A 25,160-nucleotide genomic window follows, 5' to 3' on the forward strand; every position below is an offset into this window, starting at 1 on the left:
AGCCGGCACTAAGGATACCACTGAGGGAAAAATCTTTGGCACCGGTGCATGTGGTACACACACACACCTCACATGGAATGGACATGAGCAACACATCTTGAAGAACAACAGTTACGGAAGGTGAGTAACCGTTTTTTTTAAAGCAAGTTTTAAAATCTAGAGTTTGGCAGAGGTTAGGCTGTTTTGAGTTGCAAATTTAGTGGCATAAATGAATTGCACTGGAGAACATAATTCATCATGTAAAAGTAAAGGTTCTATATGTATATGCACTACAATTGTTATGGATTTAGTAGACCAAAAAATAAACGTTGCACGTAAAATATGGTATGAAAGCAAGTCAATTTTCAATTATTTCACCATTTTTAAGCTGTTTGTACCTATATTATTGTAGCAGAGAGCAATCTAAAACAATTTAAAACATCCAAGAATACTATATGTGACATAGGTAGCCACCACATGCTTGGGATGAAGTCAGTGTAGCAACCTTTAAGGAATTCTGAATTACATTAGCATTAATGTTTTGTTTTGGCTGTGTTTTTGTAAATCTCATATTTTAATTTATTGTAATTTATATAGACATAGTATATTCTTCATCTTGTATTAGTCATTATATGCAATGGAACTGTTCCAGATCTTGTATGGCCTGATTAATCTGTGTTGCCCCCATTTGACTAGGGTGGAAATTTTACTTATGATTAAGCATTTTCATCTTAATTTACAGATAAAATCACAGATTTGGACATAGCTGTATATCTTTATGGTAATGGAATGGTGTTTTGAGGAGACAAATGCTAAATCATTTCTGCTTGTGTTTTGTCTCCTTGATGTTTGGAGGAGCTAAGTGCAATCTTCAGTTTGCTTCCTGGTGGTTGATGTGAGGGTTTGTTTGAAACTGTCAATGCCTCTTTGTAGGATGTTAAAGAGGGAGCTTTCCTAAAGGCAGCTACTAGATATGAGGCATCTCAAGAAGCCTTATCTTAATGCAGACAAATTTGTTAAGTGTTGGCCTATCTTCCGTATCTTTCTTCTGGGGGAAAGTAGATGAAAATGTTGCAGTGAGGCAATGCTTCTGGTGCCTAAGGTTCTTCAGATTTTCTTAAACCCAGACATTGAGAAACTAGGATTGTATGTGGGTTAGAAATTGTCCTGACTGAAATCTCCTCCCAACTAAGCAAGAGGCTGAAGTATCCAGGCTAATTCTTTAGATCCCTTTGATAATCTTGACTACAGGGTGCTTTGATTACATCTACATTCTCAAGCAGAAGGAAGAGTCACCACCCTTGAGCAACTTTCCTTTCTTTGAGACAGGTTTTAGGGAAACATTCTGGACAATTGCTCTTCCATCCTGAGGCTCTTTCATTGTCACCCATCTTGTTCAACAAGTGTGTTAAGCAGCTGGCAGTTAGACATGGTGTGTGGCATCTTGAGGATGCTGACAATACTCTGATCTCTGTCTCACTTGATTCAACTATGTCAGTTACCCAGTTTCTGTGTGAGAGTGGAGCTTGGTTGATAATTATCTGAAGCTCTGTTCTGAGAAGATTGAAAACCAATAGAGGTTCTTTGAATTGTTTACCATACCTCAGTCTTGGCCTCCATTTGTAATGTCTTCTACCAGATGCTCTGTTAACCTTAGCCAGGGATAACACTATGTCTGCATTATGGAGACTATGTTGGAATAGCTATGCCTGATTAGCCCTAGTGTAGACACAACTTACATTGATAGAAGGAGATTTTCTGTCAGAGTTGGAAGAGCACCTCCCCTAATGACATACTGTGTCTACACTCAGGATTTTGTCGGCTTGGTTAAGTCTGTCTATGATGTGATTTCTTTTTTTCCCCCTCACACCTAACCGATGTAGCTATGCTGAAATAACTTTTAAGGGTAGACTAAAACTGAGTTTCTTTCTGTATCTGTAAGTGAGATGGGATGTAGACCTTGCTACAGCAAGTCATTGATTTTTTTGGTTTGTTTGCTGGCAGCTTAAAATAAAGAAAATTAGTTTGGGTAACACTGAATCCAAACATTTTTGGAATTGTTGGTGAATCAAAAAAGTAGAGAGAAAATTTGTTTCAGGTCAAAGTTAATGTATTGTTTCCAGGTATTTTTAAAGGGCTACGTTCACGGACTAGGGGTAGCGAGGTGTCGCACCCTCCCTCCCCACACCTTTCTCCCCAGTGGTTAGAGCACCTGGCCAGGGACTTGGCTTCAAATCCCAGTTCCACAGTGGAAACACCAATTTGGGTCTCCCATATGCCAGTTGAATGCCCAAACCACTAGGCTAAAGATTATAGGAGGGACGGGATGCTACCAGCACCAGTCATTCTGTGAATGGTGCATACATCTGCTTGTGGATGTAGGCCCAAATTTTTTGGGGGGCTGAAACTATTTGGTGAAATCTTGTCAAAATCACATATAGATTCTTGTCACCCAAAACTGCATTTTTCAGTGAATAAACTATTTGAAAAATTTCACCCATTTCTGTCACCTCAAAACTATATTACTGCAATGCATTCTAAGACCACTTGGAAACCAAAGCTAGTGTAGAATGTGTTTTGCCTGCTTTTTGGATGGCATTTCACTTTTGGAGTGGTTTCCTTCTGGTTCTCTCAATGTTTTTGGCCCAGCTACCTGAAAAATCACCTTTCTCATAATGCAGTACTTCTGCAGCTGGGCTCAATGGAGGTGCTCAAAATAAAGTTGCCCTGCCCAGTTTAAATGAAGGGCATTTTCCATGGAGGGCCCTCAGCTGTGGAACAATCAGGCTCTCTCTTACTTTGTTTTGCCCAGAGCCAGGCTTTGTTCACTTTATAGTCAATCTCTTTTTTTAGGCACTTGTGGAGTGGGTATCTCGAGAGAGATATGGAGTTGTTTACTGTCAGTGTGGCCATCAAAGAAAGCACTTAAAACCTTAAAGTTTTTCAACATTTTAGCTCTCTTATTATTGAACTCTATTTAATATATAAAGGTATATAGGCACCTAATATGGACGGAGATAACGTGTAGGTCATACATTGGATGTGCAGTCATCTTTCCAGCAGAAATGTAGCAAACACAATTTTGACTTTCTATTTAGCGCCCATGGCATTTTGGTCAGAAATCAATGCAGACAGATAATTTAACCCTTGCTATTACACTATCTGTGGAAATAGATTAATATGTGCTGAAACTGATCTGTCAATACTTCATGAATAGTAATCACCTTGTTCTTGACTTATGATGCACTGAGTACGTTGCAGTAACATCATGCATGGTAGTGACTGCTGTAGTTAAAGCTGAATGAGTGTTTTCATTCTACCAATCTGTTTTTAGTTGATTATATCTTTCTGTAACTATTATCTGTGGGGTACAATTTTCCAGGCTTACTCTCTCCTCAAATGGGGAATGTACACAAATTCCCTTAAATGAACAAAACCTGTGTTTGAATATAAGAATGAAGCTAAATATTTGTAATATTTTTCATAAGTTTGTTTCTTAAATTATTTGGGATAGAAAGTTTAAATTTGGCAAAGAAATAATCCTCAGTCAGGAGAGAACTTTCTAATGAAAACTTGTTGAAATTTGACAATAGTTATGACCCACCAAAAAATCACACTCTGCATTTTGCACTGAGTGGTAGGTGGGTGATCACGCTTAGCTAAGGAAGGGCACTGGGGGTACAGCAGCAAACTGAAAAAAATAGGGAAGCGTGCAGTGGAAGAGGCAGAGTTCCATGCTTTATTTACTATGCATCTTCTTAAGGTAAAAAGCCATACTGGTTCTAAAGTTAACAGTGAATAGCCTCTCTCATGTGGCATTCCTAAAGTGTGCAGGAGAGGGGCTCAGTCAGGATGTTCTGTAAGGCAAATACTGGGATAGGGCATTTCAGATTTTAGGGAGATCGTTCCACTATGGGATTTTTTTTCATCATTCAGTACCTTATGAAACTATTTCTAAAAATTCTACAAAAATGCAAGGTTAGTGAAAAATCTATCATAAGTTACAGTTAAGCATTCAGTCTTTAATGCAGTATACTAGTGCATATGCATTTCTCCAACTTTATTTGCAATATATATTAGGATTTTATATATGAAATGTGCCTACTAAACTGTTCTTATGCAGCATGGGACAGAATGACTATAGTGGTAATGAGGAAAACTTGCTGGCACACACAGATCACGTAAGTTAATTTTGTGGTCTGTTTACGTGAATTGCACATTAGGAAAACTGCTGCTGGCTGAAAAGTAAATAATTGCATGTTTTTATAGAAACCTATTACAAGTGGATACACATTTATATCTGAAAATGTATTGTATTTTTCAGATCATATATGATTATGTAGTTAGACTATCAGCAATAGATAAAATTTAGATATGTGTGTAGTTGTAGCACTTTTAACTAGCATGCATAGAAGTGCTCCATTTGTGTTTTGTTTACATTTGAAGCTTTGTTTCTACAAAAGAGACTATATGTTTTGAGGATTGAAGGGTACTTTTGATATATGTATTATATACCTAGAATGTTTCAAGTAAAGTACAAAAAAATCCCATTAGAAATAATTTGTTGTAGAAATCAGAGATGGATGAGACTTTTATGAGGTCATCTTGCCAAAGCACAGTTGTTCCCTACAGTACATTTTCAAGTGAACACAGTGACTTGAGTTTTTGTTTAGTTATGATCTTTGTTAAATATAGTCTACTTACTTCATATTTAGGCTCCATAAGAGAAAAGAAAGTAATTTGCATACCGTCAGAAATCCAAAAGCTGGTTTAGGTTTTGACTTACCCTAAAATGTCTTCTCAACTTGAAATTGTAGCCCATAAAACATAAAATTGTGCTGCTGTGTACGCATATGATTCATGAATCAATTTATTTTTGTATGTTTAAGCTGGAGAGTATAAATGTGAAGCTTGGGGAAAAACAGCTTAATAACTTGAAATGAAAGTACACTGCTGCAGATGTTCAGAACTAGGGGATCATAATTTAGCTACAGAAGCAAGACTTCTCTGAAGTAAAAGGCATCCTGTTGCTTCACCAGCACACTAGGACTTAAAAAAACACCACCATTTAAGGTGAATTTTGTGCAATGAGAGCACACCCTGTGGCTTGGCAGTCTAGTCAGAAGGATGATATCATGCTGGCTTTCTAACTAGAACTTTGAACAATATTCTCATGGGTGGTAAATGTAAAACAAAGTAATATCAACCGGCACTTAATTCTGTGAGCTCCCTGCTGATTGGGCTATGCAGTGAAATGGAACTCTTCCTGAGAGGAAGTCAACCTATAAGTGTGGAGACCTCTGAAAATAAAGTGTGCTTTAATTTGACGCCCTGCTGTTTTACAGCTAGTCTGTTAAATTTGAGACTATGGAGAGAGGCTAGTGAAGGGACAAGTACAAGATTATGAAAAGTCCAGTGTATGGCAACACTTGCCTCTGGTTTTACACTGGTTACAAGAGCGATTTTGCTTGCATATTAATTAACCGCATTAATTCTCTTTTCTTGATGTTTTCAAATATAGTTCCTTAAAAAATATTCAAGATTTGATGGAAAATGGTCTCCAACCTGAATGTTACGCTGGAGGAAGTACTGCTCTAGTGGTTAAACCAGACTTGGTGTTTAACCCTTGGTCATGTCACTCAAACCTTCTGTGCTTCAGTTTTCATATTGTGAAATCAGGATAACATCTAACCCACCCCAAAGAATGTTTGTGAGGCTTAATTAATTAATCTTCATAAAATGCTTTGAGATCCTTCATGAAAGCAAGATAATCTGATAATTCACAAATGGTGATGCCTCAGGTAGGAAATTGGGGTGCATCTCTGTCACACATTAGATACCCACTGTTAATAAAAATGACTCAATTAAGGAGGGAGAAATCAGTTTGCTTTCCTCAGGACCCTTTGTTCTTATTTAGGGAGTTGCTTATTTTTATCTCCTCTTATGTACGGGAAATGTTTATTTTCTTGACTCTGTACCAGCTAAGTCTAGGAGAGACTTGCTTCCTAGTGCAGCCCAGCTTCATTATTTATCATATTTATTGTGGCAACGTGTGGAGGCCAACCAAGAATAGGGCTCTATTGTGCTAGTCACTGGAGAAATATAGAACAAGAGACAGTTCTTGCATGGAAGAGCTTTGTCTAAATAGGCAAGACAGATAAAGGGTAGGGGAAAGGGATAGAACACACAGGCAGAGTGAACAGTGTGATGATGGCAAACCTCGTTAGTTGTGCAATTTTTTTTGTTTAAATTCTTTTATTGCAGTTTGGTTAGGAGGGGATTGGTTAGACTGAAAGACAAAAGAGAGGAGGGGGTTGGGGACAGTGAGGGGAGGTATCGGGGGAAGGGTTGTATATCGGGTATGTCCTAAAGAGCTATTCATTCAAATATATGGCTAGTATTGATATCTGGTGACAGACACATATGTGTTCTAGTCACTCTGAAGTCTTGTGCATGTTTTTTATGGATTCATTTATAAGGATTTATATTAAGACAAAAAATTTTGCGGGGAGGGGTAATAGGGAAGAACAGTTAGGATTTATAAGCCATTGACCAGGCACTGTCTTGAATGCTGCCTTATTTAGTCAAACCTTATTTAACATTGGGCAGGACAATTGCTGCTGCTCTGTTGGCTGTGGAAGTTGTTCTGGGCGATATCAGTCTGTCATCACCAGTGCAACTGTACAGCTATAACTGCGTTACGGTTTGCCTAGCCTTGTAATGAACAATCTGCAAAGCAAACTGCACTAATTTTACAAAATCTCAAAAATTGAAAATAGGCTGCCCTGCGAAGGAACACTCAAGTCAACAAGCAGTAATTGTCTTAATATAATTTAGCCAGTCTTAGATTTGCTTCCCTTTCTAAACAATTAAAAATTATACATTTACTATGTTTCACCCACAGCTTCTTTATGTGGAACCTTTTCTTTTTTTTTTTTCCCCCCTGTACTGTTCACTCAATCTGTCCTTTTTCCTCTTTGGTTTTCCTAACTCCTTTTCCTTTCCTAATTTTTTCCTTTAATTACTTTGCACCTTTATCTCCTGTAGAACTGTTTGACACCCTGAGTCCTGCAGAGATACTGAGGATTACAACAATAGTTTAGCTATTTCTCTTCTCATGCCCCTGCCTCATCTCTCAGCATTAACAATAGCTGGTGAAGAAAGAACCTGGGGAGAAACCTCTGCAGTGGAGAAGCTTTGCTGCTAGTTGACCCCCTGATGACATTGCATGAGGAGTCATGGCAACAGCTAGCTAGAGAGAAAGAGAGAAAGCCCAGGTAGCTTGCCCGGTGCCTCTTTCCTCACCCGCAGTGGATCTAAAACCAGTGATCCATGGATTCAATTTTACCCAAATCTATAGTCTGTTGTTGGACCTGGATGGCAGAGGGATTAGCATTTAGTACAAAACAGTCTGTCACGTCTTAATGTGGTCTTGTTTTTATGGATGTAACGACACTTCTCAAGTAATGATTTAGAGTGCTGTATATAAGTCAAACTACAAATGCCTTTTAAAAAAAATAAATATTCCAACTTCTAAAATAAGGTTTTAAAAATGCTGTCGTATAGAGATTTTATTGGGGAGCTCTGGTGACACACACAACCACAAATTATATTGGCTCAACCTATTGTAAGATCTTGTGAATGTATGAAATTAATGTCACCTCTGTGTTTGTGTAAATATTTAATGTAGTAAGTAAGTGTCTGTCAGGACAAATTTGTGCAGAGCAAGGAAAAAGTCAATTACCTGTTACTCTTTAAAACTCACATAGTATAACCGATGAATATTGTTTTGCTGGATGAAAATTGTATTTAGTATTTCACTGTTTTATCTACTACTTCAGTAAGCAGGTGAACACCATTTTAAATGCATGAAATTTGTTGTCAAAATCTATAAAATCTTGTGAGTTGAACTCTAATTTTAGGTATTGAAATTAAATTCTCATTATAAGGTAATCTTAGGTATTTACCACATAACATAATGCCAGTTTATAGGAAGCACTGTTCACAGTGGAATACCCCAAATGGTTAAACAGCAGGGAAGTCTTCTGCTTTTAGTTAAAAACTGCTGTTTCTGTATGGCTTATTTACTACTTGTTTAATTCTTAATGTAGTGTGCTGTGGGATTGAGCATGCAAAAGTCAGCAGAGAGAGTTCTGTTTTCTGCGTCTAAGGCTATTACTCGCTGTACAATAATAAAGGCACTATTTTATTGGGTTAGTTGTAATTAACTTCAGCACTAGGCATTGATATAAATCATTCCTAATCTGTTTTCTTTACATTTTCATTCTCTTTAACTGGTTTAACATAGTTGCTTTCTGTCGTCTTTTTACATAAGGACTAGGGTTGTAATTGCTTTTTTGAATTAGGCTGTCAGAAGCTAATGTGCATGTTGATCCAAGAATTGATTAAAGAACACTAATGAATTTCATATAACACTTTTTAAAAATGTGTTACTGTGTAATAAATATTCTGTAGTAGTGATCTGTTTTTACCTTTTTAGAATTCAAGACATACAGTGGCACAGCTGCAAAATATTTCAATATAAGAAGATGGATTCCATAACATGGTTAAAATGTTTTTTTTTTTTTTTTTTAAAAACCCTTTCTAATGTAAATTAAACATATTTACTTATCAAAAACACAGAAAACAAGGTGGGAGAAGGATAACTGCTTATATAAGTTATACTTTGTGGAAGAGTTGGACTACAGTTTTTCATTATGATTTTAACATTTTTTTCATTCGCTTTTCTGTTTCTTTTGCTCGGTGTTAGGTTTTGATACGCATTGGGCCAAATAAAACTGATGTATTTATATATTTTTGGATACGTCCTTGATATTTCCAACTACTTGTATTGGTATTAGTTTAAAAACATCATCAGAATTGAGAAGAATTTAGTCGTCAGTTCTCAATACCTTAATTTTTTTTCCAGTTCTTGTATTTTTGAGGGGAGTACAAAAACACACACAAAAGAATCTTTGGAAGTCATTATTTCAAACGTACTTCATAGAATCAAGTTAATTTCTTACCACATCCAGATGCTTTAAAAATTCTGATCTCATCTGTTTGGTTTTTACACAGTTTTTTACCCAGTGACATATTCACTTTTCTGACACCTTATTAAAATTGCTTAATACAAAAGTTTTAGTTGTATACTGTCACTAGCTGCTTTGCTTTTTGTCAAAAAAAGTATTTTTAATGGAATGCAAGCAATAAATACTTTTTATTGTATCTGAGTGCATTTGATAGTTTTAAAGTCTTATAAAAATAATTAGCTCTTTTATATAGTTCTAATGGCAGTCCGGCAAGTTTCCCCTGGAGCAGTCTCTAATGAACAGGCCTTGCTTTTTCCAGTTGGGCTTTGAGATTCCCTAAAGACTTGACTTCAGACCTCAGAGGGCAACAGCTGCCATTTCTCTTGAAGACTGGAGTTGCCAAACAGACGGACCATGTACTAATAGGACACATTTGTTGAGTCTCAGTACTTGGACCCTTGATAGAGGCTTAATGATGATCATCTGTAGAGAGCTTGTAGCTGGGTAGGGTTAGAGCAACTTTTATCACCCTTGTTGAAATCAAATCCTCTTCATTGATTAGTGAGAGAACTTGACTTGGCTAGATTTTTGCTAGATTAAGGCTGTCATAGAGGGGCCATTGTTTAGTAAGGAATAATATAATGAGTAAGTCTTTAAATTAAAAAAAACTATTCAAATTTTTTGGTCAGATTTCTTTTAACAATTCATCAATTTTCTATATGCTTGGACCAGCAGTAAATAGTTCTTGCAAGGTACTTTGTGTTGTGTAGTTGTCAACATTCAGATTTCATTCTATACCTACCTGCATAATTTTAGCAATAAAATAACTAATTCCTTTTTTGATAGTTTGTCAATTCTTGATTTTTCTTACTTTCATATACAGCTCTATGCACATGTGCATATACACAAAGTAAGTGAATCTGAAGATTTATTTCTTCAGTACTTTTGTTTTGAAAGACATTTTTAGCTTTGCAACTCTTTTAAAGTTTTTAACATGTGCTTACATCAATACATACATTTACTTTTAGTCTGGAAATTCTAAATAGGATTTGCCTCTTCAGCTTTATTTGACTTAAAACAGGATAAAGTCCTGGTCCCAACTCCCAATGACTTCAGTGAGGCCAGGATTTCACTCTTGGTGGAGTTGCAGCAACATGCATCAAAACAATTTACTATATGTTGACTCTGCATAGATTTGTTTAGGTTGACAATTGTTCTGTTTACTGTACAGTTTTCTCTACTACCCTATGAAGAATCAGCTGAGATAATCTGCTACTTTTCACTATATATTCTTTATTGCTGAGTTTACCAAAGCTTGTAGTAGATGTGGTGCTGAGAGAGTGCTGACACCAAGTGCAAACACTGTTGAAAAGTTCTTGATAGTTTACTTTAGGCACTTAAAGATTACTATATCTCTCTATGAGCAAGTTTTTTGTGCAGATTTGACCTTTAGTCTAGTGTATATGTGTCTTAGCCATATGTTAACACATTTTCTAACCCTGTTCCTTAGTGGCCCATTCACATTTGTCAGGGTTAAAGTCATCCTTCTCATTTTTTTCATTATTGAAATAAATTATTAAAACTCCCCATAAGTTGCATTGCAAAGGATGAAGTATGTACAGATTTGCCACCTTTTTTCTCACTTATGGATTTAAATTTCAAACACACTGGAAAATGCTTTAAAAATGCTAGTATAGAGTATTGGAGATGGTCATATAACTTCTTAAAAAACTCATGGGGGTTATCCAAAAGCAATTGGTAGTGCCTTTTGCAAAGTTAAAATAAATCAGTTCCCCTACATATGTTGTGTTTACAGATATCTAGTTTAAGATGTACATATCTGCATACTAATGAAATTGTTTAATTTGATATACAGAATTTTGAAACAATCAATAGTATAACATACAAATATTGAGCTCCTTATTTGAAATATACTTTGAATAACTGCTTCTTGAAAGTGTGAAGATGAAAATTTTGGCATTAATTTTAATTGCGGCTATGTACACATGTTCTTTATCCCCATTTCAAATAACATTTTAATATTTTTTTCAAATTGTGTTTCATCACTATCTTAAAGGAGATTCCTTGGACTTTGTCAGTGATGAAGTTACCAGACTAAAGAATAAAAATTTAAAAAAATATATACACCCACACACACACACTTGCACGTGCACACAAACAAAGTTAAGTTAGGGGTGACAGCATCTCACCTATGTACGTTTTCCTATATTTAAGTATGAAATTGAACCAACTCTCTAAATTGGAGAGTCAATAAGATATGTGATCATATATTTGTGTAGAAGGAAAAGAATGACACTTGTTTCAGTATTATAACCTGCTCATTTCTTTGTCCAGTCTGTGGCCTTTGAGGCTGTGGCCCTTGAACTCCAGAGTTTTAAGAAAATGTGTGCTTCATTATGACTCGAAAATATTCCCTAAACCACAGTTTGCAACTTTTAAAATGTTAGGGGGAAGCACTCTAATTGGTTTCTATCTTCTCTGTACTGCATCTGCTTAGCAGCAGCATCCTCAATGGATACCTATTGCACCAGAGAAGAGGGAGGAGGAGAGTCGTTCTGCCTGCTCTGTTGCCATTCTGCTGAAGGCTCAGGGAAAGCAGGATAGAACTTGGTTGGCTGTCTCTGAGCATGGGGGATCACTTAGCAAAGGATGGCTCCCCTCTCCATGCAACTGCTCAAGAGCCTAAGAAAGGCAAAATAAGAGAAGCTGAGAACTAGCAACTAGTTGCATTTCCCTGATTCTCTACCTCAGTCCTAGTTCAGATTTAAACAGCCTAAGGGCTTCACTAACTTGCCTCAGCTGGGGTTAACCTCAGGGCACCACAGTGCAGCTACTTCTCCTCTCATCCTTGGCATGCTTCCTACATCATTGGCTGCAGAGAAGGCAGTGTAGGAGATAGCAGTGCCAGCTTTGTCTGCTAGGGCACCCCATGCCACACATATCCCCATGCTGGGTGGTTACTGATTCTTTTACCGCCTGAGTGGCAAAGGAAGCCAGAACAGATCAGAGAATCTGTTTGAGTATTGACCATTTAAAAAAATATTTCAGCCCTCAGGCCGAAAATGTTGGACACAGCTTGTCTGAGGCATTTTTCTGAACTCTGCTTTTTCCTAGACATCCTTTTATCATGCTTACTGAAATACAAGTATTGAAGAGCATTCATCTAGTATTGATGCTATCCAATGGCTACTGGTGTACCTTTGAAACAAAAGGTTTGTTCTGCTATTGAAAGGCCTGTATTGTTCACCAGGTGGGAGCTTTGGTGGGACTGGCAAAGGGGACAGACTCCGTGAGCGGGAGGGACCTAGAACTTGGGCTCTGGCACAAGCCCGAATGTTTATACTGCAATTAAACAGCCTTGGAGACCAAGCCAGAATCAGCTGGCACAGGCCAGCTATAGCTTTTATTGTACCCATAGCCAGAGAGGCCAGTATAGCCACAGGACCAGGAAGTCTTTGGCTGGGACCTGATGTGCTATGTGGGGTGGAGTTGTTAATTTCAATGTCTTGTACAGATTGAGGCCCTTTATTTGAACCATTTGAACAAAGAAATAGTGGCATGCAGGGATTCTGGCAATTACATCCACCATAACTTGAATGGGTGAGGTTGGAAGAGAAACTAGGGTAGCCTACTTTTAGGCCTTGTGCAAATAAGATAAATTTTGAAAGCAAGAGTGAACGTATTTTAACGACCAGTCAAAAACCCTTTTGTTAGCAGGACAAGTTGTATTTTAACGCATGTGAGTTGGTCAAGGTTAACACTAGTCTCCCACCACTCTCCCATTATATGATAGCATTCAGGGCAAGCATGTTTCTAGACATAAACATTACTGCAATTTTTGGTATAACTAGTGGAAAGGGTACCAAAAGAAGTTTTTCTTACGGTCTTCTCTGGATAGGATTCTAGCTGCTGTATCATGCCCAACCACGAGAGAGAAAGAGAGTGTGTGTGTGTACGTACACATGGATGGGCATGAGATGGCAGCTAGAATCCTATACAGAGAAGAGTGTAAGAAAGAAAGTGTTTTGGTGCTCTTTCCATTAGTTACACCAAAAATTGCATTGATATATATAAAGTTTTGACTGTCATTGGCTCATTTGTTCTTAGTTACATGTGTGTGACTTCAGTAAATCTGCTTTTGGGTCAAATAAATAATACTATCAATATGTGTCTATTATTAGATTTGTCATATTTTAAGTACCTGATTAAATCATGAGCTGGAAATATAAAGTTAGCCATCTTTTAGTTTGTGACATTATTTAATTTGAGAGTAATAGTAAATGGGAGAAGAAAGCATAAACTCATTACTCCATTTAGTTCTATATGAGAACGTATTTTGCAAGCTTATTAACAAAGTGAGAGGTACAGAATGATGTTTTGAAATTTGCGAGCTTTTTTGTCTATATTTCTTGAATTACTCATATATGTATGTCTTGCTATTATATAGTCTGAATTTTGATTTATGAATTTTCCCTTTTTTTATTAAAATGGGAAGTTTCATAATGTCTTAGGACATTAAAATGAAATTCCAATTGTGTACGTGTCCTGTAGTAATGTTGTTTTTAAAGTTAGTGAAATTTTCCTTTTTTCCCTGTCTTCCTCTCTTTTTCTGCTTCTAAGATCTTTCCCTCCCCCCCTCCCCCCACAGATACTTTTCTGTTGAATGAACAGTTGTTATTTCAACCAAGTTCTTACACGAACTTTTTAATAAATTTGTGCATTGTTTGCTCACAAATCCAATGGATGATATAGGGCTAGGATTTCACCTATACCTTTATTCCTAGTCTGCAGAATAGTATTAAGAAGAATATATGTTAAGAATCAACTCAGTCATGATGACCTTTAAACAGTATTTTGATGAGACCAGAATAATTCAAAGAGCTGTATACCCATAGGTTGCACATGAGTCTTTAATTTGGGGAGGCTACTCCCAGGAGTGCCGGAAGCTCCCTCGAAGTGGGAGGGTCATCGGTTCCTGGCCCGGCACCCCACACCTTGCTCCTCCCCTCCCCCCCATGGCAATGCCCCTGCTTCGCCCTGAAACCCCACCTGTCGCTCGGTCCTCTCTGCATCTACGCTATCCTCCCTGTTCCTCACTCTTACGGCAGGGAAAAAAAGTAGGAGGCCTTCTCAAGCCTCTCATATTTATTCATGAGTATACCTTTATTACTTTTATATGCTTTCTCTGCATTGTCAAGTTTGCTTGACTCTGTACTGCTAATATTGAATTAATTTTATGTATGCATTTAAAAAGATTATTATTGTAAATACAACTTGCAGCTTTATTTAAGACAGCTGATGATGTTGTTCACATTTTGAAAGAAATAGTTCCCCTACTGTAATGTTGCTGCGGGAGGTGTAGCAGTATCTGTGTAATTTAGTTAAGGACTATTTTTCGGAGAAATCATAAAACAGCATTCAAGAAAAGCGATAGTATTTAAAAAACTACAGTGCATTTAGATCACTTTTAGTACACTTATCCAAGTGCTTACATATCCCATTAAAAGGCTGGTAAAATATTAATTATGAGGTAAGAAGTTCCCTCATTGGTCAGAGCATTTGAATAAAACGTAATTTCAGACCAATTGGCTCTTGCCAATGCTTGTTTATATTTTCACTGGAGTCAATGCTTATGATGGTGTTAAATGCTTCCATTCTTTTCTGCTTCACTACATTGTACACTGACCAAGAGCATTAGAAATAGCTTATGTCTGCTAGAGAGTAAACATTTATAGCTATAGGAAATGATAGGCAATTAAGTACAGCTTAGAATAAGTATGAAATTATTGACTGTGTTGATTTCTTCTTACAGTCCTTCCTTTTTAAAGTGCTTAAATGTGTTGTGTAGTTATTTAGTTGCATTAGTGGTTGAGTTTGAGCCTTTTAACATGTTTTTCATCAGTACCTTTGGGAGATGAATAACTAAGATCTTGATATAACAATGCAGGATGCATAGTAAGTATAATTGTTGTAGAGGGCGTATATACTATGGTGAAATATTGAATTGATCATGAAAGACGATGACCATTAAGCTTCACTTTCAACTATTAAAACTCGCTTTAGGGTATGTTCAGCTGTGGTTTATGAAATTGTTTAGACTAACGCCTCCTTTGATAATTGTCTCTGATGTGGGGAAAAATGCTGAAAGGTATCATGATAAATGCACTTTCTCTTCACTTTTGGCAACTTCCATCTTCACCAATTAAGTTTTAAAGAATTGCAGTGAGTGCTATTCAAGAGGAAAGCCATTGTTAGCATGAAGAAACAGATGGACAATGTCATGAACAGAAAAATAATTCTTTAATTTGCTTTTCCTGAACTTCATCAAAGCTTGTGGAGAAGCATATATACCACATTATCCAACGTTAAATATTTACAGCTTGATTTAAGATGAAAAAAGCTTTTGTGTATTAAGTCTTTATGGTGGTGTTTTTGTTCATTATATTAATAGCACCAAAAAAGTGTGCTAGGTGTCTCCTAATAAAGAGAAGGAATACTTACCTCAAGCTGCTTACAAACTATTTAAAAAAAATACAGTGAGAGTAATAAGATAATAAGGAGGGCTTAACGACATGAGCAGCATCTGCAGAATTTATGTGTTAACACAATGAAAGCTAGTGCACAGCAAGATGGAACCAAAAAAAAAAAAAGTGGTGGTGGTGGGGGCGGGGGGGAGGGGTGTTTAATACCGTGAATAAGTAGAGGACCTAATGGGTAAGATTATAATTAAAATATCTTGATAATGGTTGTAAAAATTCATTACAACTCATGAGAAATAATACATGCCAATCCCACTCATTCCATCGAAGATAGCTTTATCCGTGAGCTCTTCAAAACTGTAGAATGTTAATGCAATTTACAGAAGTATATAAGAACACCTAAAACATGGAGGAATCAGAATTATGAGAGTTCAGATTTCCCATATCTTCCCTTTCTTTCATAGCTTGAGTTCTAAAAATCTTGAATTTTGTCTTGCTTGGGATTGAAAGCACAAAGAACAGTACTGTGCTATTGATTTTGTTGTGTGATCTAATCTTTGTGCCAATGGGTGTAATAGAATTTAAAATTATATTATATGTGCTGTTCTAATAAGAGGGAAAAAGAATGTGACTTTTCCACCTGCTGACTTCAGATCAGAAAAAAAATCCTATGCTTTGAAATATGCCACTGATTTCAAGAAATCTTTGCATTTTCACATTTTTTGTCTGCTATTGTGTTGGTGCTGATGAGATTAAAAGGACAATGGCGGTAGTGCTGAAGTGAGTGGTGAGTGTGATTTTTAAGAACATTGTGGGCATAAGTCTATCCAGACCAAACTGTAAAAAAATCATGGAAGTTAGATATGGAAAAGACATATGAGATCTGGTCATCCCTCTGCCATGAAGGAATTGTTCTTTTATAGGGCATTGTCAAGGAAGAGGCTTAAGTTATTGCAGAGTAAGATGAACTCTTTTGAGCTCCTCGAACAGGAGCACAAAGTAGGAAATGAGATACTGCACTGTGTGACTTTCATGGGAAAAAATGCATATTGGGCGGGGTGCTATTACTTTTTAGGGCCCCTTAAACATGATGTGTATATATATAGTATGTGTCATGTTTCTGCCACTTAGGAAAGTGTTAAAAATCTGGAAAGATAGCGGGTGTCCATAATATAATATTTTGATAACATGAAAATGTAGGGCTGATTTTGGAAGAAAGGAGGTGAGTGGGATACGTATGTGAGAAGATGGCATCAGTGTTACCAATATATAACCGATATGTATGTAAAGTAATCCTTTGGATAACAAGGAAAATCATAGTGTATTGGAAAGGGTAGGGCTTAAAATGAAACTGAAAGAAGTATAACCAACGCATGGATGGGGTACATTACCAAGATTAATTGAAGCAGAGTGCATCCGTGAATTAGAGGAATTAGGAAGCCTGTTTAAATTATATTGAGACATGATGTTAAAGAGAAAAATGGAGTGGAGTCAAAAGCCCATGTTTTTTCAGGGAACTCTGAGCTTACTTTGACTTGATGCCATGGCTTTCTTCTCAGATAATTATAGCCTGATAATTCTGCTTAGAATATGTATGTTGCTTTTTCATGTAACTAAGTTCTTCAGCTTCTTTCTTGTATTTTACAGGAGTGGCAGAACTCAATACAGAAGAATGCAGGCCTAGCATTTATTGAACTTGTCAATGAAGGAAGGTAACTTTGTTTTTAAGTCACAATATTTGATGGCTCCCGGATCGTAGCTTTCAGCACATTGTGAGGTTTGAGGCTTTTGATCTGCAAATACCATTATATTTTCCCTGGTTTATGATGCAAATCAATAGTTCAGTTCTCCTTTCAGTCAATCATTTTAAGTTTTACAAATATGTATTTGCATTCCTTAATACTCTTGATAGTTGTAATATTAAAATGTCACTTTGCAGAATCTTAACAGTTTCTTCCTGCAGTTTTTTAGTAAGCATTCCACCTCATCAGTGTCTTGTGGATTTTTCTTTCTCCCTCTCTCTGTGGACTCATATTACTGATACTATAATTTTTATTAGCTAATCTTTTGTGTGTGTGTGTGGGGGGGGGGGGGAGTTGTGACTGAGAATTGTAACACTAACTTTTGTTTCCTAATTTATTTAGTGCTTAGTCCATTTATAACCCAAGTACACTATACAATAGAACAGATGTGCATAATATTATGTATTACTTTAAATGTGTAATAAAAAACCCTTTTAATATTACTAATGAGGTATAATGCTCAATCTGTATTTATATAATATTGCTGAGATTTACGGAAAATGACAGAGCAGTTGACATGGGCATGATCTTTGACTTGTAGTGGCACTCATCAGAATTATCAGTATTTCCTTCATTAGGAATTGATTGTTAAAGTAAACCAAGAGCAATATATACTTTTTGCTAAAAAGCCTGAGTTAGTTAACTGTGAAGCAATGTGACAAAAGGCTATATTTTATTTAAATAAAAAAATTCCTGTTACTTGGTAACTAAAGAGAATGAGAATCAATCACAGTAGAAAATGAACTTTGCAGTAGCAGGGCAGATACTGAGATGTGATGAAAAACAGCTGAAGAAATTTTCTTTTAGTATGTCATTGAAATTTATCAGATGTATCAAAACTAATACAATAGAAAGCAATCCTTCAGCTTCTTAGGAGTAGGGGAAATGGCTATTTAAGATTTTTCTTTTAAAATGTATAGAGAGTCTCAAGATGTACAAAAGTAATGACTGTCATAATGGATGAGTTTACTTGGGTTTATGTCAAGAGAAACATCATCCTGAGGTGGATAGGAACACTCTGCCACTAATCTTGATCCCAAGGGCCAAAGAAAAGTAACAAGGGTGTTTAGTTACAGTACTATGATCTAGCCGGTAGTTGTTTCTTATTATGTAGGTCTGACCTGACTTGACCTGATTTATAGAGTGCCTACTATAAATATGGCCCTCAATTAATGTTTTATTAGTATAGATAACATCTAGATCCTTCACGCCTGTAAGCAACAATAAGGTTCATCTGGGTAGGATGGATGTCATTAACAAATCAATTACTGAGGCTGTGCTGTAAGTAGCATTTACCCAGTAGATACTCACCTCATCTAGATCAGGTTTTCAAAAGCAATTCTTGCTGTAAAGGTGCTAATATGACCATTTTATTTTAAATAAAATCATGTAAACAGATGGACCTTTCCTCCACCCTACCCTCCTAAATTATGTTAATAATTTATGACTTAGACGTGGCAAAATAATCATGTCACACTCCGGGACCAACGGTTCATTGAAGACCAGTAAGGTTATTTTTGTTTTGCAGAAAATGTCTAAGCAATAGTAATTGTCACTTCGTTCTGTGCCTGACTCAAATGACAGAACTGTTTTAAAAACTGGGAATGCAATTTTCACCCGAGGGGAAGAAGAAATTCCTAAAAATGTCTCCTGTATCCTCCTCTAATTGGGTCTTCCCTCAATTCCTACTTACAATTCCTTTAAAGTTATTGCTGAATCGATGCTTATTAATGCTTTGTGGCTTTTAAATGTTTATTAAAATGATAATACTATAAACCATATGATTGCATTCTAAAACGTGTCTTTCCTTCCCCTCTAAATGTATGAATTACATATTATACCACTTACATACAGACTAAATCTCCTCCTTGTAGGCAGATTATGTATTTTTTTCAACAATTTCTTATTTTAGCAAATCTAAGAGCTAGAGACTTGTCTTAGTAAGATACAAGTTTAGATTCTGAAGCACAGTTACTCAAACAGAGAAATTATGGGACCACTTAAGTGACTGCCTGCCTCCACAAAAGACCTGTGCTATGGTACAGATGTGGCATAATTTGAGTGCTTTGTGGTCTCAGAGGTATATCTAAGGACAGAATTTGGCCAAAAGACTTTTATTGCTGGTGATATGTGTGAGGAAAAGAATCTAGCTTGATTTTTGTATTCCTGGTTGAGTTCAAAAGGTTGGATGTCAGTTAGGAAAAACTTCTCTTTTGTAAATTAAGAAAATTTTATCTGGAAATTGACACACAACCATGGAACTCCACACACACACACAAATCCTTACAGTCAGTTTATTTAAAAAAAAAAAAAAGGGCTATTTAGCAGTTCCTTTGTTGTTAAATGTTGTAGGAGTTACAATATGGTTTTACATGGTCATTATGTCACAAATTTCTACTCTGAAAGTTAGCCCAAGAAAGAGCTCACTACGTTTTCAGGGGATTCCATATCATGATTCCATCTATCTTGAGAGATAACTTTGCTACTGAATGGGAGCTTTTCCAGAAACATTTAAGTTGGTATTAATGGCTATATTGTAAGAGTCCAGGATTCTTCTCAGTGGGGATTTTTTTGATCTTTCTCTAATTTCAAATAGTATTTTTAGGCTAGATATTTGCTGTGTGTGTCTTAGAGAAAAAATGTTGATCACTCAAATAATGAGTCAGTAAGATTTCTCCTCCACCCCAACCCCCCAAAAGAAAGATCAACTCACAACTAGAGCTGGGCAAAATATTTCAAATGAAAAATTTTTGCAGAAAAATGCAGATTCAGGTTGGCTGAAACATTTTGTGATTTGTTGCAAATTTGCTGTGTTGTTTTAAGTGTGTTTTTTCTTTTTTTTGAAGGCCAAACCTCCTTCCCCTCCTCTCCCCCCCCCCCAAAAAGTGACAATCTAATGTTTTGTTTCAACATAAAATTAAATGTTTTAACTTTTCTATTTGAATGTCACTTGTTTTATTTTTTTATAAAAGGTTAAAAAACCTCAAATGAAACACTTTCTTTGACCTGAAACAAATTTTTTAACTTCAATTTGCTCCCCCCCTCCAAAAAAAAATTGGTTTGAGTCCACTCAAAAACTAATTTAAAAAAAAAAGTTGCCCACTGAACTGAAACATTAGTTATTCAAACAACTTTGGTCACAACCTATATTTGTTTTCCAGAAGGGGAGAATAAATTCAGCTGTAAATATTTTGTGCTTTTCATGTGTTAAAATGAAGGGTGGGTTGTTTTTTGTTTTGTTTTTTTATTTGCCAAGTAGGTTTAGGATAAACTGAGTTCAGCTTTTCTGTTCTGTTCTCAGTGTGACCAGGACATGTTCATTTTCAAACCTTTTGATTTATTTTATCATACCACACAGCAAGGCTCTCTGTTTTCATAATTTTGCTTAGGTAATAACTTCTAGCTCTATGGCTCATCTAGTTTCCCCATCTAAAAACAAGGATAATGATACTGTAACCTCCTTTGTCTTTAATCTATGGATAGAATCTTAAATTTAATCTATGGAATTTTGGATCTATGGATCTCCTTTGTAAAGATCTATGGATGAAAAGTGCTACATAAGAGTTAGGTCTTTGTATTATTAGAAATGTGATTATGGACATGCTTAGTGTATTGAACTCCTGAAATCTACCAACATTCTGTTTTAGAAGTAATAAAGGAACAAATCTCTGCAGCTGTGGAGATCTATTCCTGTTAAATTGCTCAGCAGGTGAGATTCTCTCATGTGTATCTTTAAGGATGCCTGTGGTAGTGGGGTGGTTCTTCTGTGCACTGTGCAGCACTAGAACGCCCCGCTTGAGCACTTACAGCAGTAGAGTCTCTCTGAGTGACTTGCCAGCTAGGCACTATATAATATGTGTCCGCATGTAAAGTTTCCTGAATTTACTCTTACTGTTTCTATGCACCTAAGTCTATTTTCAGTGCATAGGTTTTGTGCATAAATATTTACACTCTTAATACACTTCTATATTTATTGTCATTTAAAAAAAAGAAATTCCCTTATGCAAACAGGTTAACTGAAAGGTACGGGTACTACATTAATCATATCTTTTAAAAAAAATAAAGGAAAAAACTAAAGACTACAAATTATAAAAATAACTAATTGAGGTAAACTGCTTTATTCTTCCAGTCCATACATTCTTACGAACAATATTAAGGTAGTATTTATTCCCATATATTACCATGACAATTTTAACATAGTTCAACAAGATGCATCGTACTTACAAACTGTCAACATCTAACATACTAACAGTATCTTCTTCTAAAGGATATATATGTTACCCTGATTATTCATAGACATATTTGTTAATATGAAAATTGAAATATTTGGATCTGAAACTGGTTAGCCAGCGACTGTAGCACTGTCGCACTGATCTATCAGAGAACAGAGTCTAGCTGTAGACTGTCCAACTCCTCAATTGTTTTTCACTTGCAGTGTCGGCACAAAAGGGAAAAAAGCGTATTAGAGAATGTGTTGCCATAGAGGTGAATGCTGAGGTGGAAAAAATGTAGCAAAATATATTTAACATATGAGAGATGCTGCAACTAAATGAAGAAACAGAAGCTTTTTTGCACATGGTGGATTATAAATATTTTAAAAACTCCAAACCTTTCAAAAAAACCTCTTCAAAAATCTTTATTCTTAGTAGTGGGCTGGGGGGATGCCAGTAGCCTTTAAAAAAAATGTGTCAGAGGAGTGAACGTCAGTGTAGGGGGGATATGCCTTTATTCACTGGCTTCATGAAGTTCATAAAACACTTTTTTTGAATCTCAGTTGAGAATTCTTAATTGTTTTTAATGGAAGATGGTTATAGTAATAGCTGCTTTTTAAAAATAAACTAGAACAACATGAAGCTATTTACACCAGACAATAGGCGTATAAAGGGCTTCTGCCCATGTCTTATGTTCTTAAATTTGCTAGAAATCTTCTGACAGACAACCAGGTCTTTCTTACTGGAATGTGGATTTCCCATCCTCTCTCTATTGAGCAAAGTCAGCTTATCTTTCACAAACTCAGCTTTCATCTAGTTTAAATAACAGCTAATATATATCAGATAAGTTTTTATTTGAAAGTCGCCTATTTTTTAGCTGTATTTTTTTTAGTTAAAGGGAGAAAGATGAGTTTCTGTTCTTCAGTTCAAGATACTGTCTTTAGGAATTTAAGAACTTGTAGATATTTTATTGGCGAGTGAACAATCTATCTGTAAAGTCTTTATTCTGTAGAGTGGTTGCAAAGACTTTTTTGTAGCAATAATTTAGTCTTGTATCACAGTATATAAACAGCCCTCATTAAAGATATGAATAATACTTCTGATGGTAAAACTTGCGCCTCTGTTCAAAGACAAGAGAATCTCTCTGACGTATATATTTTATGAGCATTATTAACAGGAGTACTAGCATTAGTCTCAGATTCCTCATGTCTGATGAATCTCTGTCATGGATTGGGTCCTTTCAGTGCTATAACAGAGTCTGGAGTATTCATAACCCTCTCACTCCAATATCTTGTCAGAAATGCCTGCCTCCACAGTTGCTGTGCACATCACCTTTACATCATACATTGTATTTGGACTAAAGTTAATCAGTTGTGGACCTCGGCAATAATCGTCTAAAATTTTTCCACCTCTAACTTTTTTCCTCTCTCTTGTTCTGCTGTTTCTCTTTTTGGCTTTTCCCACCTTGCGAAGTGCCAGAACTTCTACCTGATTATCTGGGCAATCACCAGCAATGTGCAAAACAAGGAATTCCTAGCTCTGCTCCAGATACCTCGGTACCTTTCACCCTGACCACAGAAGAATCAAAATGCCTAATCTCACTTGTGGCTTAATCCTGCAAGGTGTTAAACAGTCTGACCCTGATCCAGCAGAGCGCTTATTCATGTGCTTAATTTTGAGTTCATGAGTAGTCCCATGGACTTGATTGGGATTTTTCATCTGCTCAAAGTTAAGCGCAAGCTCAAATGCTTTGCTGGACAGTGTGTTCGGTACCTTGCAGGAAGGAAGCACTTGTCTGGGACCTTCAATCTGGTTTAGCTGAGGGTAGAAAAGTAGGAAGCCCATGATGCCTCAACCTCTGCACTTCCCGTACTGGCTGAGCATCTGATGCAGTTGTTGCCAGTGACTGAAACAAATTTAGCAGTAAACTTTGGACCAAGGAAAAGAAGCACAATGGCAGCAATGGAGGTAAGCAAACTTAAAAAGAAAATCCCCCAGAAAAGGGAAGTAATTGAACAAATAGTGTTGCCAAATCTCATGATTTTATCATGTTTCCCAATTTTTGTGTTTTTTTTTAAATCCTCAGCTATTGGAATCAAGGTGTTACTGAGACTCAGCTTTCATTTAAAAAAAGGTTTCTAACCCTTATTGTTTCAGAGAAAAACTTGAAAATATAAGCCATAAATAACAATGTCTGTTTCTTATATAGTGCTTTTCATCTTTAGATTTCAAAGGGCTTTACAAAGGAGGTCAGTACTGTAAGACAAATAAAAACCCCAAATGTGGTGTTTGCTTTAAAAATATATATATATATATATATATTTTATATATTCTATAATCTCATGGCTTTTTGGGATGGATGGGCTATGGTCGATGTTCATGACAACTGCGAAAAAACTGCCTGTGCTTTAACTATGCCTCTGTAAATGCATTTTTCATGCTGCTGCTTTGACTTGGAATGATCTCACAAAATCTGTTTACCAAGGAACCACCTCTTGTTTTATATCATTCTTAGAAATCCACTCCAGCAGTGTCTGTATTGAAAGCCTTCGTTTGAGCTATGGGGTGAAAAAGACCCTCTAAACCACCTCCATCTGGATTTCCCAGTGCATTGGTCACTTAGAGGAAGGCTTTTGGAAATGCCCCTAAATCTCTTGGGCATATATTCCACTGAAAAATAATGGAACTTATGTTCCTAAATCCCCTAGTTGCCATTGAAAATCTCCTCTTTAGATTATGTAAGCTTTTCACAACAGTTACTATTTTTGTATGTTATTTGGAATCAAGAACACTCAATGACATGAAAAATAAAAATGGGAAAGCTGACGGAATATCTTTGAAATTTTTAAACAGTTCACTTTGCTCTTTAAGCAAGCAAAGATGTTGCAAAGGTGTCTGAGGAGTAAGGGGTGATGGAACTGCAGGTCTTTGACCAATTCAAAGGGTCAAAGGATTCAGACTGTTGTCTGATTATCCCTCCAAAATGTTGCACAGATGAACTTGCATAGAAACCCACTTATCTCAGGACCATCCTCCCAGGAAAAAAGTGTGAAAGCATAAATGTCTTTGAACTAAGAACACTCCTTTGATTATAATAATAGTTTCATGTCCCTTCATCCCTTCATCTAGTTTGGCCTCCTGTATATCACATTTCGCTCAGATACCCCTATATTAAGCCCAAAGACTTCAGTTAGACTAAAGTATTTCAGTTTTTGGGAGACTAAATTGTGTGCCACAGACAAAGAACAGGCCAGACCAATGTGCTAGCAATGCCTGAAGACCTTGCAGTGGCAGGGAGTTGATTAGGTGAAATATTCCCAGGTGATCCCAGCAGGCAAAACATACCCGGTGCTGCAGAGAAAGGCAAACCCTTTCATGTCTTTTGTATCTCTTGTTGACATGGCTATCACATCTCGGGGAGGTGGATTAATTATGCAAACGGGAGCAGCTCTCCCATTGGCGGTAGCATCTTCACGAATCAGTACACAGTAGTAGCTCTGTATGTGAAGACAAGCTTGAAATCTTTCAACAAGATTAGATATCATTCTAACTGATGTGCTATAGCGCAAACAGAAATTATGGGCTTGATGCAGAAATAACTGTTGAGGTTCTTTGGCCTCTGTTATGCAGAAGGTC

The 25,160-nt window shown here is 36.5% G+C and overlaps 1 protein-coding gene across 8 annotated transcripts in view; it reads left to right on the forward strand.

Moving 5' to 3' along the window:
• The window catches only part of LRBA (LPS responsive beige-like anchor protein), a 576,880-nt gene that overhangs the window by 179,861 nt on the left and 371,859 nt on the right, over positions 1-25,160 (forward strand). For all 8 annotated transcript variants that reach the window (XM_067551903.1, XM_067551904.1, XM_067551906.1 and 5 more), the window contains one exon: positions 17,159-17,223. In XM_067551903.1, the coding sequence (XP_067408004.1) occupies positions 17,159-17,223 (65 nt within the window). The remainder of the gene's footprint in view (positions 1-17,158; positions 17,224-25,160) is intronic.

Source organism: Emydura macquarii, unplaced genomic scaffold, assembly GCF_026122565.2.
Source record: "Emydura macquarii macquarii isolate MOO-44397 ecotype Brisbane River unplaced genomic scaffold, CSIRO-AGI_Emac_v2 contig_1363, whole genome shotgun sequence".
NCBI lineage: Eukaryota > Metazoa > Chordata > Testudines > Chelidae > Emydura > Emydura macquarii.